Source organism: Helicoverpa zea, chromosome 29, assembly GCF_022581195.2.
Source record: "Helicoverpa zea isolate HzStark_Cry1AcR chromosome 29, ilHelZeax1.1, whole genome shotgun sequence".
NCBI lineage: Eukaryota > Metazoa > Arthropoda > Insecta > Lepidoptera > Noctuidae > Helicoverpa > Helicoverpa zea.
The window spans coordinates 3,699,337-3,719,777 of NC_061480.1; the positions used below are offsets into that span (position 1 = coordinate 3,699,337).

Consider the following 20,441-nt stretch of genomic DNA (forward strand, 5'->3'; position numbering starts at 1 on the left):
ACAGTGATTTTTATTTGTTTTGTGTCCTTTAAAAATAAAAATTTCGCGCTCGCTCCGCTCGCGCTTCCTTACATATGGAATGTGTCTTATAATTTTTCAACGGGAAACCCACCAAATAACGTATTTTACTGACTTTAAACATTGTTATAGATATTTAAGTGCGTCAGTTTAAGTTAATCACAATCTTTCAATACATAGGGGCCACTTGGGTAATGATTGCACTGCATTGATGCCCTAAGCAATTGCTTAGTTTGCTTATGGGCTAACCCAGGACTGCTTAGGGCTTAGGTTACTCTGAACATTTCAAGTAAATAAAAAGTTATGTGTAATGTATGTTATGTATTGCAATAGTTATTTATCCAAAAGTAGGTGGGTTTTCTGCAATCAGAGCGGTGCATGTACATATTTTTTTCTGTTGGACAAATAAGATGGATATGAATGGGCGGGGGGTCCGGACACCCTGGATCCGCCCCCCCCCCCTTATATATTTTTTGACAAAACGTATGTAGTCGTAGGGCGGCATAATCAGTTTTGCACGCGGGCGAACAAACAGCTAGCGGCGGGCCTGTTCACTCGTGATGTATTAGCTGCATTATTGCAATTAATTACACCTATACCTGTCTAAGGGACTTATAGGAGTGTAGAGTAATACTTTTATACGACTATGGGTGTTATAATACTCTAACAACTATTCTTTAGTCAGCTTTCTGACTAAGAGCATTATAGGAGGGTAGAGATACGGCAACCGCTGTTTAACGGCCTACTTGTTCGATCTTGTAGCATTTTAATAGAACACTTCTGGTCTTTTATAAAGCCAAAGGCTGTTATGTTTATTTGTTTTAGACTATTATACAGCCAGTATTAGGACTTGTTTGTGATACTTAAAATAACCTTTTTTTACTATCTGTACAGAAGTGTTTAAATGATTCACATGTGGACTGTAGGCTGCTTAGAAGGACTATAACAGTTCACATAGCCGTATTTCATTTCCACCATTTTGTTCTACGTAACCTAAAATGTTTACCAAATAAAACTACAAGATTAATGCAGATTTATCACAAAATACGCAGATAGAGCGAATAAGTTTTGGTTTCATGTTAAAATTAATTACCGTAGTATAATTATAATGCCAACAAAATATCAAAAACTGGAAATGTAAATTTTCCTCTCAGCCAGTTTTAAATATTTCTAAATGAATAAAGCATTTTTACAGAGGCGCGTGAAAATTTTTGTTGTCAATACGTATACATTTCACGATAAAGTTGCATTCCCATGGCATTAACATGATATAGTATATAAAACAGGTACCATGCGTGTATATTATAATAATAATCCGCCGGAGTTAGTTTGCCCCGAATCCGCGCACTCCGTACATTTGTCAAACTAATATATTAAAATGTAGAAATAATTTAGGACACAAGTGAATTTAAGGTAGCTTACTGGAGTACTTTTGTCCGATTTTAACTGTGAAGGCTGTGTGATGATGGTTCATAGCCGTTCCATATAGTGCCGTAAGTCAGCCTTATTATAATGCTATTATACTTCTAATGTACAGCCATAGTGAACTTAAGGCTGTCTAATTTGTGCCCAAACTGGTTCAATAAAAGCATTATAGCAAGCTATACAGCTCATATACAGCTGACATACACAGCTTGTAGAGTACATGTGAACGACTAGACATCTTATATAGAACCCTGAATGCTACTTGGGATACCTCCTTATGCATGAATCCATTATAACTGAATACTGAAACAGTACATTAATTTGAGTAGAACAGGAATAATATTGATTTACTGAATGTCTTAACTGTTGTAATGCTTCAGTATTCAAAGCAATAATCATGTAATATATCTTCATGAGCTTCATATATTATGTATTCTTGCTGAATATTGTTTATTATTTATATATATCTTCAATGCTCACAAGATTTTATTTTATGAACTCAATTTTATTAATGCCAATATTTTTGTAAAATGTTGCAAGTCTATTATAATAATTATTATTTAATTATCTCATTCAGCGGTATCACACTAGCGGATTATCCGCTCGATTATGCGCGTCAATTTTAAAACGCTAAACAAAGATGAGTACAGGTTTGAGCGATTGCGTGGTAACGCGCGCGCGGGTGCCAAACCGAGCGGTGAATTCGCTAGTGTGAGACAGTTTTATAGTATGTGTGACGTCAGAATAAATACAAATACGCACAACATTGTGTGGCCGACTTTATCGTATTTTTGAAATAATGGCTACACTCGTCTCGGTTCTCCTGAGAGGTGACACAGACTGGCGAGAGTAGAGTTGTTGCGTGTGACTGGCGGAGTAGAGGCCTCCATAATACTTAACGTTGATATGATCACTGTATGTGTAATAGTATAAATATGTAGTGAATTCTAGCGACAATTTTGTAACTTAATAATAATTTAGGGACAATGGAAACGTGTTTTGTACCGACAGTATGTTCGAGTGGTATGTTAGTGTAAGTGAATACAATAAGCGATGTGTACATTGTACGTATGTATATACGAGCGTGAGTGTGTGCGTGCCATGCCACACGTATTGTGTAGGTATGTGTGAGCGGATACGCCGAGTTGATACCAAACCGAATAAAATGAATATTTTTAAAATATACTTCGCTTTTTTATTGACTTCACTTATGAAATGATTAGTTACCCAATCACATATAGCTATCCTCCGGATATGGGAGGCTTGCGACAGCCGCGCGGCTAGCAAAAGTACCTAAATGTGGCGACTTATTCCTGTGATATAGCTCGCAGATAGTGTAGTCAGGCGATCGACACCTTGCCATCCAGTCATGTTATGTATTCTCCAAACTGAGCTGAAGTTCAGTTTCTTGTTAATTTCAGTTCAGAATCCTACGGAATACAGAACTTACTGTTTCGTGAAGAATCCGAACTGAAAGGCTCTGTATCTGACAGCTGACATCCAAACAACACGACACGTACCATTGACATATAACTATAGGGACAGGAAATGTCACGAAAAAAACCTGCACACCTACAGTCTGCAGTAGTAACTAAAATGGCTGCCATTACTAGGGTTGTACCACTACCGGATTCAACAAATATCGATATTGTATTCTAGTTAGAAGTACGTACGAGTCTTACTGGGTGCATAAAAATAACCGAGTATAAATAATTTCTTCGTCATAGAACTAACTATCACATTAACTTCACTGATACTAATAACCTCAACAACATCAACCAAATGGGAGGAGTCATTTCAGTAGGGTGATACCTTTGAAAAAAAAAACACAGGCAAAGTAATTATTTATTATTTCAAATAGCCCTATGAAAGTTCTTTCACGTCAGACTAGTTGCAGGGTGCCAAAGATTCGGTCTTATGAAGAAGAATCCGCAAGAAACGCCATAAGTGGATACTCTCTTAAAAAAAATACAATAATTTACAATCGTTTTCAAACTATTCGACGACTCCTGGGGGGATTCTTTGGGTGTCTGAAAAAAAGAATATTCCTTTAATAACGATTGAACGGAGAGATATACTGTACTAATAATGTAATTACATAGGATTTGTCTAACAAAAAAAAAACTACCTTAAGACTTACCAAAAATAATGTGGGAACAGAGTTGTCACGTAATCTTAAGATATCCAGTGTTCTATTAAAACAACTATCTTCAAAGTGAAGCGAACAGACATACCAATATTTATGTCTGGGATTAATATTTTCCTCACCAATAGCTTCTAACCATTTTGTCCTTAAATCATTTCGTATAGGAAACCTGCAAAAAATGTTTTTTTTAATTAAAGTACATCAAAACTTGAACTTATCTATACTTTGATTATTTGTTTGGATTGAATAGGCTCCGAAACAAGTTGACCGATTTGAAAGCTACACTTTACCCGGTGGGCATAGGCTATTACTGTTCGGGTACGGAATTAGATCCATCGGAACGCGAGTAATACCGCGATGAAAAGATAGTACTTAAGTAAATAACAAAATAGAGATGTTCTATTCAACATAATACACAACTCTGAGGGCTCAGTGTCTTAGGAACAGTAACTTCTGTTGTTAAAATTAGTAAAAGCTGAATTATAAAAGTGGATATTATATCGATACAGTTATGACAACTGTACAGCACTATGCCAATATGACATGTTATTGTAAACAACATTTATTTCTAAATATAGCTTTTTATACAGAAATAAACTTAAATATTAGTACTTTCACCATCAATTCAAGTTTCCGTAACATATTTTTTATCCAATGTGAATTAGTTTATGTAGAATCTAGCAAAAACTGGTTACTAACCTGTGTAAAGACAATCCAGCTTGATTTTTGTGCTTACTTGCACCACACTTCACGATACAACACGTAGGCATACTCTTTGATAAATTCACTATTGAAATAGTAAAGTCTTAAAAGTAAACACGAGTGATTTTCTATAAAATAGCAAAAATAAGTCACGAAGAGCACCTATTTGACAGCACAACTACCATGACATATGTACCAGATATGGCACGCACCTACAAACAGGAGGATATCAAAAGTAAATGTCACCATTTCACGCAACCACAAAAATATTGTTGTCCCTGTTTTCAAATATAATTATCTGCTTAGAAAGAGTGAGAGAGAACTATGTTGCATAGTTTGTTTCATATTTCGCCCATATTTATATAGCTATAGATACGTCAATAACAACACGGCGTCTCCTTATAATTCTAAGCTCGATGGACACGTACAAACTATTCTATTCTATTTTTGGATATGGCAATCCGTGTCGATGTCAATTCGACGATTCTGCCAATGACAAGTGGGATGACAAGCAAGTAGTGCTTTTAATGAAAAAAAAATAAAAATAATAATTATATATTGATTTAAGACGGAGCTGTGGCCGATCTTGTGTAACTTAATGTGTTAGTAGGACGGCACTGAAACAAACAGAAATACATTTACATATATAAAAATAACAAGAAAATGTTAGTAACACATAACATACATATACCACAACCATACAAACTGAGGCCTAAATATAGGCCACAGTTTATAATTTAATATTGTTTTGATGTATAAACATCAACAGCATCTGGAGCAGTTCTGGACAGGAGTGGGATAAGAGGGAACGGAAATTAGTAGGGAGAGGAATTTTAAGTTTTTGGAGACGACCATATAAATCAAAGGATGAGTTGTTAGGACAGTCAAAAAATATATGGTCCAGGGTACCCTCATCCAGTCCACACTCGCAGAGGGATGAATCCTGCACCCGAATTTTGCGCAGAAAGACCGGTGTACAACAGTGACCTAACCGTATTCTGCACAGGACTGAAATTACCCTTTTAGGGTATTTTTTAAATTTTGAAAACCACGGTTTTGGTTTTACAACCGGTTGAATGGCGAAATAAGAGCTACCCTTCTTTTTGCTGGAGATGTTCCAGCATTCCTGCCACGAGGTCTCAAGACTCAATTTAGGGAGGTTTAGCAGGTCATGCCCTTGAAGGGAGAAGTGTACAAGGTCAGCAGACTCAGATGAACACGCATCTTTGGCCAATGCATCGGCACATTCATTGCCCGCTATACCGCAATGGCTAGGAATCCAGACTAAGTGAACTTCTTTCTCTTGCCTAGTGCAGGAGAAAAGGGACTTTTTAATATCCAGGACAATAGGAAAATGGAGTTTAGTTCTAAAGGGATTCTGGGATAGGGCTTGGAGACAGCTAAGGGAGTCAGTAAAGATAACTCCATAGCTAATCTCATGGGACTCTATAAAACGACAAGCTTCCAATAGTGCCACACACTCGCCTGTAAATACAGAAGACTCCTTCGGACATTTGAATTTCAAAATTATTTTAGAGTTCTGATAGTAAACCGCGGCTCCAGTACAGCCACCATTTGATTTGGAAGCATCCGTGAAGAACTTTTGAAACCCAATCCATCGTTCACCCAAAACCGCATTAAAGGCCGAATTTGCCGATGGGGAGTTTTTGGATATGCCAATGTTATAGAATATTTTAGGGGTGAAGCAAAGTACTTCATAGGGGTAATTAAATAGAGGAAGTCTGGGATATGGAGCAATGGGGGATTCTAAATTTTGAAAAAACCGGTATGCTTTTAGGAATAGGGGGATTTCTTTGTGTTCCCAATATTTGGAGCTGTGACAAAGAGTGTCAAGCTCTCTGAGTTTTGGGATGAGGGGGTGGGACGACTTGGGAATAACCCTGGATAGGAAACGGGAAGCAAGGTACTGACGTCTCAGGGCTAGAGGAGGTTCCGCGCATTCGACCTGCAAGGCGTTAATAGGCGACGACTTCATGCAACCTGAGATGATTCGAAGGCATTGAGATTGAATCCTATCTAAACCGGCCAAGGCACCTTTGTTGCTTGGAATCACCAAGTGTGACCCATAGTCCAGGATACTGCGGACTAAGGCATTGTAGACCAGTTTCATAGTGAAGGGATGGGCCCCCCACCAGACACCAGCGAGAGCTTTTAAGATGGAGATTGCTCTTTCGCATCTTTGGATCAAATAGTTAAAGTGGTGAATCCCGGATAATTTTGAATCTAAGAAAACGCCTAAAAATTTTGTTTTATTATTTATGGGAATATCTTGTCCTTGAATGTTAACTGAGACCTGAGGGATCAGTAGTTTTCGGGAAAAAATCACTACCGAGCTTTTTGGGGCGGATAACGTGAGACCATGGTTCAAAAGCCATGTGTGCAGAGAGTCCAGGGAGAGACAGAGAGATGAGGCAGCGTCCGCAATAGATGAATTTACTACATACAACACTAGGTCGTCCGCGTATTGTAGAAGGTGGCAGTCACAATTAAGGCAGGAGCCAATGTCTGCTGTATACAGGTTGTATAGTAGTGGGCTCAGAACTGAGCCTTGGGGAAGGCCCTTCCACGTCTGTCTCACCTCAAATACCTCCCCCTGCACTCTGAGCATCAAAGAGCGAGACATGAGGAGTGCGCATATACATTGTACCATCTTACCCGGAATCCTCAGCTGTTGCAATTTTTGCCTGAGAACTGGAAGAAGGACGCTGTCGTATGCGGAAGAGATGTCAAGGAAAGTGGCTACAGCAGATTCATTTTTGGAAAAGGCTGTACGGATATCAGTAACCAAAATTGCCACACTGTCCATGGTGCTAAGCCCCTTTCTAAAGCCAAACTGATGGCTCGGCAGTAAATCCCTAGACTCCACCAACCACTCAAGTCTATTTTTAATTAAATGTTCCAATATCTTGGCCAACACTGAGGACAAAGCAATTGGTCTAAGGCCATTCGGATCATCAGCAGTCTTGCCGGGCTTCAAAAGGGGAATTACTATCTGAGCTTTCCACTGTTCGGGAACCCAACCAAATTGATAACAATAATTTAATATTCCTAAAAAATACTTTTTTGCTTCAAAACCAAAATGAACTGCAAATGAGTACGGTATGCCGTCTATGCCTGGGGCGGAATCCCTAACATGACGTAACACCGCATCAAGTTCCTCCAACGAAAATGGTTCATTCATAGGATCGTCCAAAATATTTACAGACGGGAGCAGAAGTTCTGAGGAAGAAGGAACATAGGCTGGAGCAATTTTGTCGAAAAAGGATTCAGCAGTTTGTCTCGAGATAGGGGAAGAGATAGATGGGGAGCAGCCTCGCCTGAAACGATTAATGCTCTTCCAAACTGCTGAAATAGGAGTGGAAGGGGATAGAGAAGTGCAAAACTTAACCCAACCGCGACGTTTCTTCTTGCGAAGAAGCCGTCGAGATTGAGCTAACACTCGTCTGTACCGTATAAGATTGACGCTATTCATCGCATCATTGTACTGTTTTTCGGCCTCTTTTCTTTCTTTAATAACCGATGTGCATTCTTGATCCCACCACGGGGGTGACGGGATTTTATTTCTGGCACAGTTGCGCAACGGAAAGGTAGAGTCTGCGCTTGAGGTAATGGCCGAGATAAAGCCATCGTAGCAGCTCTTAGCATGGCAGTGACCAGAAGAATCTTGGAAACTTGAATTTAAATTTGGAAGCGTACTAATTTTCCCCTCCAGTAAAGATGCAAACTTCGACCAATCAGGTTTGGACAAGTTGTACTTCAATAGTGGAGGAGAAGTTTTCTCTAAATAAGTTTTATTAATTAAAGTTACAACAATGGGGAAATGGTCGCTACCATGCGTCAGAGTAGTACATTCCCAATGAATTGATGCCGCCAACTCAACTGAACAGAATGTGAGGTCTACACAACTCTTTTGCTGTCCTGGAAGGGATCTACGAGTAGGGCTACCATCATTTAAGATGCAAAGGTCTAAATCATCCAAGATTTCTACTAAACCTTCCCCAAACGAATCACAACGATTGGAGCCCCATCTAAAGTGGTGACAGTTGAAGTCACCCATGACGAGCACAGGTCCTACTATGCTATTCAAAATGTCCCTAATGGTGGTTAAAAACCTACGCTGAGGATGGGAAATATACACCGATAAAACAGTGATACCCTCGATTCTACACGCAACTATATTCATATCACCATCCAGAACCGGAAGGGACAAGGTGGAGAGGGGGACACGATTATTAACAAGGAGAGCCGACCCTCCATAGCCATCAGATCTGTCACATCTGAGAATATTAAATAGTGGTATATTAAAACTGAGACTCGGGGTGAGCCAAGTCTCAGCTACAGAGCAAGCCAGAGGCTTGAATTTGTTGAGGAGGAATATGAGGTCGTGCTTTTTATGCCACACGCTCCTCACATTCCATTGAAGGAATACTTGGCGAGGCGCCATTTCTAATATTTGATAAAAGGTTAGTTAATTGGTAGGCAACGTTGGACGGTAATTGGGTATTATTGGTGGATAGGATTGTAGATAGAAGTTTAATAAGTATATCTATTATTGAGGAAACATTACTATCAATGAATGGGTTATTCAGAGCGCAGCCATCAGGCTGTGAAGGTGCAGGGGAGTTAATAATCTGCTGATGGGCAGCTTTATCATAAGAGGGAGATAGAGGGGCATGGGTCCTTGGCTTAAGGAAAACAGTTTTGCGGTATGACTGAGTGGGGGCGGGAACTGCTTTTGCAGCATTCGCATAATTGCGAGAAGCAAGTGGGACAGATTTGCTAGCTTCAGCATATGAAAGGGACTTCTCAGCCATAACCGTCTTAATGGCCTTCTGTCTACCCAACTCCGGGCATGACTTGCTATTTGCAAAATGATTCCCTGAGCAGAGCACACAGAATGCCTCCGCCTCAGAAGTGCTGCAACCATCACCAGGGTGATCATGGCCGCACTTACTGCAGCGAGGCTTGGACCGACACACTAGTTCCACATGACCAAACCTGCAGCACTTACGGCACTGGATGGTGGGATAAACATATTGCTGAACTGGAAGGGAAGTGTAACAGCAAAAAACTCTTTGAGGCAATACTTGGCCATCAAAGGTAAGTACACATGTCTCTGTTGCCTTGAATTCAGTTACTCCATCTATAACTACTTTCCTGCTTATGCGACGAACTTTCAGGATTTCACCACAACCTGAAGGGACCTGTAAGTATTTTTGGGCTTCCTCTTCATTTAAATCTGTGGGAACACCAGTCACAACTCCCATCCTAGTTATATTAAAAGTGGGGATTGAGGCAACATAGCAGTTCTTATGTAAAATGCTGTTGATAATAAATGAGTTTGCATCCTGAGGGGATTTAAACTCTACAGACACACGGTTCCTACCAACTTTTTTAACACCATCACGGACAACGTTAGTAATATTATGTTTTTGTAGGAATATTCCGAAAGTAACAGGGTGTAGAGAGGTACCGGCGTTAGGCTGGGGCTCCAATCGAGAGACATGAACGATAAAAGGTGCCTTATCAGTAGCTGAGTACCTGCTGCGGCCAACTAGGTTCCTTTGTTGTTTGGATGGCGGGGTTGACACGCTAATGTTAGCATCATCTCCGGAGCGTTTCCTGGTATACGAGGTTGATGGGGTCTGGGAGTCCGCGATGCTGCAAGCAACATCAGCGAGTTGGGATAGCGGATAGTTGGGGGAAAGAGGAGCATATGCAGAGATGTCGGGAGGATCGGGATCGGGAGGTTTATTTTGATCCATTATGCTTATAAACAACTAGTAAGTTACCGAAATAACAGTACACCACTGGAGACAAACACAAGGACAACACACAAACACAAAACTAAGTCACAAAAGTTCACCAAAACACTTAAAACGGCTGAAAATTCTAGGCACACGTGCTAACCAAAGACACTCTGTGGCGAGAATCCCACGTACAAACAAGTGACTTCGGTCGCCGTGACAGTGACAGCACTGACAGCTGATATTACAAACAATGACACACGTCATTTGATCACAATCGAAGGCAAAATTGTTGAATACATTCTAGAATTTCTCGGGATTCTCGCCACAGAGTGTTTCTGGTTAGCACGTGTGTCTAGAATTTTTGTTTATTTTGAGTGATTTAGTGCCTTTTTGTGACTTGTTTTTGTTTTTGTGTGTTGTCCTTGTGTGTGTTTCTGTGTGTGAACGTTTTTTTTTCCGCCAATTTAAGTAAGTCTTACTAATATGGACCGCAATAAACCGCCTGACCCTGATCCGCCTGACATCTCTCTTGCGCCGCCATCCCCTAACTATCCACTTTCCCAATTCGCAGATGTTGTTTGCAGCATCGCGGATTCCCAAATCCCGTCCCATTCCGATTCCCAATCCTCATCTCACCAGAACGGTAGGAAACGTTCTGGAGATGAAAACAATGCGCCGAATCACATTCCGTCTAAGCAGCAGAGAAACCAAATAGGTCGCAATAGATACTCTGCCACCGATAAAGCTCCGTTCATCGTACATGTCTCACGCTTGGAGTCCCAGCCTAATGCAGGTACCACATTACACCCTGTAACTTTTGGCATGTTCTTGGTGAACAACAGAATTGGTAACATAGTTCGTGATGGCGTCAAGAAAGTAGGTAGGAACAGAGTTTCTGTCGAATTTTCATCCCCTCAGGATGCTAATTCATTTCTAATAAATGGAATTCTTTCAAAAAATAGTTATGTTGCCATGATTCCCACATTTAACATAACCCGCATGGGTGTGGTTACTGGTGTGCCTACCGACCTCACAGAAGAAGAAGCAATGAATTACCTCACTGTGCCCTCTGGATGTGGACAAATTCTTAAGGTTCGTCGTATTAGCAGGAAAATCTTTAGAGATGGTATAGCTGAATTTAAGCCTACCGAAACTTGTGTCATTACTTTTGATGGCCAAGTCCTACCAACAAGGATATACTGTTGTTATACTTCTCTTCCAGTTTCCCAATATGTCTACCCCACCATCCAGTGCCGCAAGTGCTGCAGGTTCGGTCACGTGGAGTCTATTTGTCGCTCGAAACCACGCTGCAGTAAATGTGGCCACGATCACCCTGGTGATGGTTGCAACATTTCTGAGGGCGAGGCCTTCTGTGTACTATGCTCTGGAAATCACTATGCGAATAGCAAGTCATGCCCGGAGCTTGGTAGACAGAAAGCTATAAAGAATATCATGGCTGAGAAATCACTTTCATATGCTGAGGTCAGCAAAACAATCCCACCTGTTTCTCGCAATTATGCAAATGCTGCAAAATCATCATCTCAGTCATACCGTAAAACAGTTTTCTTAAAGCCGAAGACCCACGCTCCCCTCTCACCTTCTTACGACAAAGTTGCTCATCAGAACATTATAAATTCTCCTCCACCTTCACAGCCTAATGGCTGCGCCCTAAATAACCCCTTCGCTGGTTCCAATCATTTATCTCCTATTATTGAAATTCTTAGTAAAGTACTTACAACTATTCTTTCAAATAATTCTGAAATACCGTCCAACGTCGCCCATCAACTTGTTACTCTCCTACTAAATATTAAGAATGGCGCCTCGCCAGGTATTCCTACAGTGGAATGTGAGGAGCGTGTTTCATAAGAAGCATGACCTCATATTCCTTCTCAATAAATACAAGCCCTTGGCTTGTTCCATCGCTGAGACTTGGCTTACCCCGAGCCTTAGCTTTCGCATGCCACACTTTAATATTTTGAGATGTGATAGGTCTGATGGATATGGAGGGTCGGCTCTCCTCATTAACAATAGAGTACCACTCTCGACCCTCTCCCTTCCGGTTCTGGATGGTGAGTTGAACATTGTTGCAGCTAAATTCGAGGGCATAACAGTAATGTCTATTTATATCTCCCACCCCCGTCAAAATTTTTTAGCCTCACTAAGAAACGTGTTCAATAATGTAGATGGGCCTATGTTAGTTATGGGAGATTTCAACTGCCACCACTTTAGGTGGGGCTCCAACCGTTGTGATGCGTTTGGGGAAGGTTTAGTAGAAATCCTCGATGACCTAAACCTGTGCATCTTAAATGATGGTTGTCCTACCCGTAGATCCCTTCCTGGGCAACAAAAGAGTTGTGTAGATCTCACATTCTGTTCTGTAGAGTTGGCGGCATCGTTCCATTGGGAATGTACTGCTCTTACGCATGGTAGCGACCACTACCCCATTGTTGTTACTTTATTAAATAAAACTTATCTAGAGAAAAGTTCTCCTCCACTTCTGAAGTACAACCTATCTAAACCGGATTGGTCAAGGTTTGCTTCTCTATTGGAGGAGAAAATTAGTCTTCTTCCAAATTTAACTTCTGCTTTCCCTCATTCTTCTGGTCACCACCATGCTAAGAGCTGTTATGAGGCATTCGTGTCAGCTATAACCTCCAGTGCTGATTCCACATTCCCCCTGCGTAACGGTGCCAAAAGCATAATTCCATCACCTCCGTGGTGGGATCCAGATTGCACAGCCACGATTCGAGAACGTAAAGAAGCCGAAAAACGGTACAATGGAGCGATGAACAACGAAAACTTACTACAGTACAGACGAGTCTATGCCCGATCCCAACGGCTTCTTCGTAAGAAGAAACGTCGTGGTTGGGTTAAGTTTTGCACCTCTCTTTCTCCCTCCACTCCAGTGTCCGCAGTATGGAAGAGCATAAACCGCTTCAGACGTGGGTGCTCTCCATCAATATCCTCCCCCATTACTAGACAAACCGCTGAATCCTTTTTTAATAAAATTGCTCCAGCCTACGTCCCTTTGCCTACAGAATTTGATCACCCGCCTGTGGGTGTAGTGGATGACCCTCTGGACGAACCATTTACAATGGATGAATTGAATGCGGTGCTTCGTCATGTTCGGGACTCTGCCCCGGGCATTGATGGCGTTCCGTATTCATTTATAGTTCATGCTAGTTCAAACGCAAAATCATACTTTTTAAACATTATAAATTACTGTTACTCTTCTGGTTGGGTTCCTGATCAATGGAAAATTCAAATCATTATTCCTCTTCTGAAACCCGGCAAAAATGTTGATGATCCGAATGGCCTTAGACCAATTGCATTGTCCTCGGTCTTGGTCAAATTATTTGAACATCTGATTAAAAATAGACTTGAGTGGTTGGTCGAATCTAGAGACTTACTGCCGAGCCATCAATTTGGCTTTAGGAAGGGTCTTGGCACAATGGACAGCGTGGCAACATTAGTTACTGATGTTCGTACAGCCTTTTCCAAAAATGAATCGGTTGTAGCCGCCTTCCTAGATATTTCCTCCGCATATGACAGTGTCCTTCTTCCCATTCTCAGGCAGAAACTGCAAGAGCTGAGTCTCCCGGTCAAGATGATACAAGCCATATGCGGACTCCTTATGTCGCGGTCGTTGGTGCTGAGGGTGCAGGGTGAGGTATTTGAGGAAAGATACGTATGGAAGGGTCTTCCCCAAGGCTCTGTACTTAGCCCATTACTGTACAACCTGTACACAATTGACATTGGTTCCTGTTTAAACAGAGACTGCTGCATTTTGCAATACGCCGACGATCTGGCGCTCTATGTAACCAATGCTTCAATTGTGGACGCTGCTTCATCACTCTGCCTTTCTCTGGACTCTCTGCACCAGTGGCTTCTAGATCGTGGTCTAACACTATCTGCTCCAAAAAGCTCGGTTGTAATCTTCTCTCGGAAGCGTCTGATCCCTCGGGTCTCTATAAAAATCCAAGGTCAGGGCGTTCCTGTTGCTAAGAAGGCTAAATTTTTAGGGGTCTACCTTGATTCTAAATTGACTAGTACTGAGCACTTAACTTACCTGGTGAAAAGGTGCGAAAGGGTCATATCTATATTAAAAGTCCTTTCTGGGGTATGGTGGGGGGCTCACCCTTACACCATGAAATTGATATACAACGCGTTAGTCCGCAGCATTTTAGATTATGGCTCATTTGTATTGATCCCTTGCAACAGGGGTGCTCTGGCAGTATTAGATAGGCTCCAGTCTCAATGCCTTCGAATCATCTCAGGTTGCATGAAATCCTCTCCCGTCAACGCCTTGCAGGTAGAATGCGCCGAACCTCCTTTAGCCCTGAGGAGGCAATATCTAGCTTCCCGATTTCTATGCCGTGTGTATCCCAAAAGTTTCCATCCCCTCATCCCTAAACTTAAAGAGTTAGATTCTTTGTGCAGATCTTCCAAGTACTGGGAACACAAAGAAATACCACTCATCTTGAAAACGTTTCGCCATTTGCAAAATTTGAATTGCCCCATATCCCAATACCCCAGATTACCTCTCTTCAACTTTTCTTATGAAGTCCTCTGTTTTACTCCCAAAATATATTATAATGTCGGTATTTCCAAAAAGTCCCCTTCGGCTAATTCTGCCTTCAATGCGGTGGTGGAAGAACGATGGCTTGGGTTTCAGAGGTTTTTTACTGATGCTTCCAAATTAACATCAAGCAGTAACACAGGTGCTGCGGTTTACTATCAAAATTCTAAAATTATTTTAAAATTTAAATGTCCAAAGGAGTCCTCTGTATTTACAGGCGAGTGTGTGGCATTATTGGAAGCTTGCCTGTTCATTGAATCCCACGATATCAGCTCAGGGGTTATCTTTTCAGATTCCTTGAGCTGCCTACAAGCCCTTTCCCAAAATCCATTTAAAAGTAAACTCCAAAGCCCAATAATCCTTAGCATTAAAAAGTCCCTATTATCTTGTAGCATCCAACAAAAAGAGGTCCATTTAGTATGGATACCTAGCCACTGTGGTATCAAGGGTAACGAATGTGTGGACGCCCTGGCTAAAGATGCTTGCACATCAGTTACAGCCGATCCTGCGCACTTCTCCCTTCAAGGGTATGACCTGCTGAACCTTCCAAAAGCGCATCTTGAGACTGCATGGCAAGAGTATTGGAACGTTTCCAGCAGTAAAAAGGGTAAATACTTTTTTAATATACAACCCTTAATTCAAAGTAAGCCCTGGTATTACCATTTTAAAAAGTTCCCTAAGCACGTGATATCGGTTTTTAGCAGAATCCGTTTAGGACATTGCTGCACACCTGTTTTTCTGCGCAAAATTCGTGTACAGGACTCGTCTCTCTGTGAGTGTGGATTGGATGAAGGTAGCTTGGAGCACATATTTTTCAGCTGCCCTATAAACTCATCATCCTTCGACCTATATAACCGCCTCATTAAATTAAAGATTCCTGTACCAATCAACTTCCCTTCCCTTTTAACATTTTCCTCTCCAGAACTGATCCATATCCTATTGATCTTTATCCTCCAAAATAACATTAAATTGTAGACTTTGGTCAATTTAGGCCACTGCCTATGTGGTTGTGGTATTTTTATTTTTTATTTCTGTGTATATATATGTTTTGTTTTATACTTCTATGTACTAACAATATATCAAGTTTATTTATGTGTTTGTTTCAGTGCCGTCCTACTAACGCAACAAGTTCTACAATAAGTGCAAAGTTTTCTCCTTTCAGTTTTTAAAATTGTTATCGTACCTACTTGCTTCTCATATCACTTGTCAGTGGCAGAATCGTCGACATCAACATCGACGGCAGAGATTGCCAGAAACAAAAATAGAATAGAATAGAATAGAATTTCTCGACAAACAATTAATTAATTACTCTGAAAGTATACATTTTCATTAGTAATACGTTGAATCTCAAATATTTGAATACATTTGTTAGTTCAAAGCTCTCTGTCGTTCTACACGGACTATTATTGTGTGGGTGTTAAAGTTGTGAAATATCCTGTGTTGTGCGATAGGGAAGGTTTCGCTGTGGTCATGGGTCTCCAAGCACACTATGAGGAAGAGTTGATGGCAGAGGAGGAGCCCGCGTCCGCGTGGGTCATCAACCCCGTCAGCTTCGGTACAACATGCTTTTTTGTTACTATACTTCGGCCGTTCAGAGAATGCGTTCCTGACACCTATCAGTTAGTCACGACTAGTGATGGGCACAACATAACACTGAGTTCGTTACCGTTCCTTCAAAATGAACCGCCGCATTATTTTAAGATTATTTTCGTTTTAAATTGGCGGAATCATTTGTTTTATATTTTAGTTATTTAAGTGGAAACCAAAAAAAGGTAATATTCATATAATAAAATTGTTTTATTTATTCTTTGTTACAAGTACATTGAATTGAATGTGCGAACAGAATATTAATCAGACTCCGATTTGCTTGAGGAGGTGGTGTCTTCATCATCATCTTCGCCTACATGTATAATTATATTATTATCAATAACAGAATCAATCCTGATATCTCGGTCTAACAAAAGCCGGGTAATCAAATAAAAACAGATCGAAAACACTTGAAAAACGTGGTCTATGCGCACGAAACGACAACGGACGACTGTTTTAGCGTCACAAAATGGCGGCCCATAACGCCATTTGGGGTTACCATTTTTAATCTAAGTATAAAAATGCGGTTTGGTCATAGTTTTATTTTTATATTTCATAAACGTTATAATTAAGTCTTATAGTCCATTATTTTCCAATTCTTAAAAAGAAAATCAAAACGTATTATTTTATATTATAACTGTATAAGAACAGATTACGATACTTGCCTGTTATTTTTAGCACAGCACTACAAAATATAAACCGCTGACATAACCTTGTAATAGCGCAGTATAGATTTAGAAAAATATTGTTTACCAAGTTATTTGACACTCAGTTTGGCACAAAATTATAACATTCATTGATTATTGATATAATAATGTTGTTTTAATGCTCCTCAATTGTTAAAACGGTAAACAACCAGCAAAAATATTTTTATCGTAACTGCAACGCCATTGCAAAGTTACGTCGTCAGTTCAATCGCGACGTGTCAGGAACGCATTCTCTGAATGGCCGAACTATAATTCATAAAGATAAAGATAAAGATAAAGATAAATTTATTTGTTTAAAACATATGTTACAAAGGTGTTACAATAGTATTTATGGTTTCAATATGTTTTGCCATGTCAGGCGTACAAATTTACATATATTAAACTTAAAATCTAGAATCTATAACAAATTTACAAACATTTATTGAACTTAAAATCTACAAATACTTGCTTTACAATACAAACTACAAATATTACTACAAAACTTAGTATATTAAATATTATCTTTTAAGAAGTCACCTATACTATAGTATGCTCTTTTACATAAAAGTTTTTTTAGTCTTTTTTTAAATAGGTTAATATTTAATAACTTATATCTATCTGGTACTTTATTATAAATTTTGGGAGCCATACAGAACAAACTTCTCCACATGAGGGTAGTTTTGGCGCTGTGCAAGCATAGTCTATTATTATTACGCCTATTGCGTTGAGATATACTTGACTGAAGAGGAAACAGTTGCGGATTCTTTTTGACGAAAACACAAATTTCTAAAATATACAAAGATGGTAATGTTAGTATATTATGTTTTATAAAGAGTGGTTTGCAGCTATCTGTGACTTGTAGACCAAACATAGCACGGATACAACGCTTTTGTATCTTAAAAGCAAACTCTTTGTCTACCGAATTCCCCCAGAAAATAATGCCATATCGTAGAACAGACGCAACCAAACCGTGATAAGCAATTATTAGGGTTTCTGTATTTACTGTAGGTGCTAGTTTATATAGTGCGTAGGATGATTGACTTACTTTTTTGCAAATCTTCTCAATGTGTGCTTTCCAATTGAGTTTTTTATCTATTATTAGCCCGAGAAATCTAGTATTATCTACCTCTTGTATTATCTGATTGTTATAACTTATGTTCATATGTGAAGTTTCTTTGCGTTGACTAAAATGTATTACGTAAGTTTTAGATAAATTTATTTTTAAATTATTATTTTTTCATCAATAATATCCTTCATAATAATACTAGAAGTATAGGAAAAGAACAGTTTTGTATACCGTATGTACTGTTCCATTTGTCTGTTTCCTCAGATTAGTTAGTTCTGCAATGCCAGTAGATGTTTTTTGAAAGTGTACAAGTTATGACCATTTAAAGCAATATTGATTGACCTTTCATGTAGCGTGAGTCATGTACTATATACGTATACCTGTAGTATATATGTACAGTTTGCATTGATAACAAGAATAGCATTCTGAAAATCAAATAAGGAATTTTTATTGTAGTCATTAAAACTTTAAAATGAACATAGTAAGTGAAAATATGTGCAGGGATGTTTCCATTAAATATGACAATGGGGCACGAAGCTTGATCATTGACATGGATTGTATGCATTTGACTACAGAGTTAAAATAATTTCAACACATCATTCAAATAGTACTACTCCAAGCTGCTAAAAATGCAATATGTAATGTTTATTCCTCTATTTTTGATCCCAAAGAACATGATGATGATGATGTCCTCCTAGCCGATTATCGGCTACGGCGGCTGTTCTCATGTAAGGAGATCAGCCAACTGCGCAGGACATATTATAGTGCACGAGCATTTGCGCACAGGTGCACTCCCTATTCCTTCACTCTCATAACCCGATGGGACGGCAATCCGACACAACCGGAGAGAGATCAGGCGCAGGACCTGGTGCACCAGGACCAGGACCAGGTGCTCTCTGATGCACAGGTGAATCAATCACCAACTTCCAGGCTCCTGGCTGCTTTGTGATAGTCTTCTAAAACCCACAAAGCGATTTCGGCCCGACTCGGGAATCGAACCCGGGATCTCGTGCTCAGCAGCCGCACTTGCGACAACTAGACCAACGAGGCAGTTTACATAGAACATACATAATAAATAACATCAATTTATTTATTCACTAGCTGCTCCTGAGAACTTCGTATTGTTAATCCTTTCCTGGACCTCTATGAACATTTTAAAAACAAAATAAGCTAAACTGGTCCAGCCATTCTCGAGTCTTAGTCAGACTAATGAACAGCAGTAGTATGTATAAGATTAGCTGCATAGCACATACAATGACACTTCTCTCATGTTTGATGCATTCATGAGGGAAAATAATTAAAAGATGCCGAGTTTAAGTAAGAACGGTTTAATGTCCAGAGAGCACGGAAGTACAAGAAAGTGAATAAAAAAAAGATGTCGGATAACACAATTGACAGCGCCACAGTGGCTAATTTAAGAACTAATTTAACGTTCGGAAATCCTATTTATGTTTAGTATTTCAACATCCTCCCTTAAACATAAATCAACCCCATCTTGGATGAGCAGTACTCCAACTTTGATTGCGGCAACGCTTTGGTGAGTGAATCGGCTACCATCATGTTGGTCTGCATGTACTTCACATCAATGAGCCCTTCAGCAACTTTATCACGCACGAAGTGGTGCCTTACATCAATGTGCTTGGTCCTAGAATGATAGCCATCAGTACCTGAAAGTTTTATAGAACTTTGATTATCACTATAAATTATCATTGCTTCATCCTTCAGTTGAGGCCAAAACTCCTCTTGAAATTGTTTAAGCCACATAGCTTCTTGTACACACGATGACAACGACATATACTCTGCTTCAGTTGTTGAAAGTGCAATAGTTGGCTGGCGTCTAGAGTTCCAGCTGATAGATCCTCCCTGAAACAAGAATGTGTATCCAGTGCAGGAACGCCGATCGTCGTCTGAGCTTGCCCAATCTGCATCACAGTAACCATGAGCCATACTCTCCTCTGTATTCTGCTTATATCTCATTCTATAGTTTTCAGTGCTCTTTAGATAACGCATTACTCTCTTCAGAGCTAACCAATGCGACATTTGAGGTTTATTATTGTACTTGCTCAACATATTTATAACGAAACTTATGTCTGGTCTAGTAATTTGTGAAATATACAATAAACACCCAATAATCTCTTGATACGGAATGTCATGTAGAATTTTGTCTTCCTCAGAATTTATAAACTTAGTATTTGTATCCATTGGAGTTTTAACACCTTTGCAATCAGACATGCCATATTTATGTAGAACTTCTTGTATATACTTCTTCTGGTCTAGATATAGAATTCCCTCCTTCCTGTTTCTTTCTACATGTATGCCAATACAGTACTTTATTTCTCCCAGATCCTTTATTTTAAATTGTTTTTGTAACTCTTCCTTGATATAATCTGTAGAGGCTTTATTATTAGAGAATAAAATTATATCATCAACATATATAGCTAAAAAAACCATATCATTATTG

General features: G+C 39.7%; 2 protein-coding genes across 4 annotated transcripts in view; both read left to right on the plus strand.

Annotated features, from left to right (window-relative positions):
- The first annotated feature begins 10,256 nt into the window (after nucleotides 1-10,256).
- The window catches only part of LOC124644333, a 29,102-nt gene continuing 18,917 nt past the window's right edge, over nucleotides 10,257-20,441 (plus strand). Inside the window, exons 1-2 of one of the 2 annotated variants that reach the window (XM_047183638.1) lie at nucleotides 10,257-10,363; nucleotides 15,919-16,196. In XM_047183638.1, coding sequence (XP_047039594.1) covers nucleotides 16,112-16,196 — 85 coding nt within the window. In that variant the 5' untranslated portion in view covers nucleotides 10,257-10,363; nucleotides 15,919-16,111. Of the gene's footprint in view, nucleotides 10,364-15,918; nucleotides 16,197-19,166; nucleotides 19,260-20,441 lie in introns of those variants that run through there. The other variant, XM_047183639.1, reaches the window with a different exon arrangement.
- On the plus strand, nucleotides 10,537-16,003 carry LOC124644334. Of its 2 annotated transcripts, XM_047183640.1 has the most exons (3): nucleotides 10,537-10,855; nucleotides 15,135-15,248; nucleotides 15,748-16,003. In XM_047183640.1, the coding sequence occupies exons 1-3, from the start codon at nucleotides 10,546-10,548 to the stop codon at nucleotides 15,759-15,761; spliced, it is 438 nt and encodes a 145-aa protein (XP_047039596.1). In that variant the 5' UTR covers nucleotides 10,537-10,545; the 3' UTR covers nucleotides 15,762-16,003. The 2 variants fall into 2 exon arrangements, with proteins under 2 accessions (XP_047039596.1, XP_047039597.1); XM_047183641.1 differs by lacking the exon at nucleotides 15,135-15,248.

What these genes read in the sequence shown, in the direction of transcription:
- LOC124644334 (XM_047183640.1), top strand. Translation starts at nt 10,546, where the DNA reads ATGGACCGCAATAAACCGCCTGACCCTGATCCGCCTGACATCTCTCTT. An exon ending in GGAGTCCCAGCCTAATGCAG is followed by an intron (nt 10,856 to 15,134) that starts GTACCACATTAC and finishes CTTGCACATCAG; the next exon opens with TTACAGCCGATCCTGCGCAC.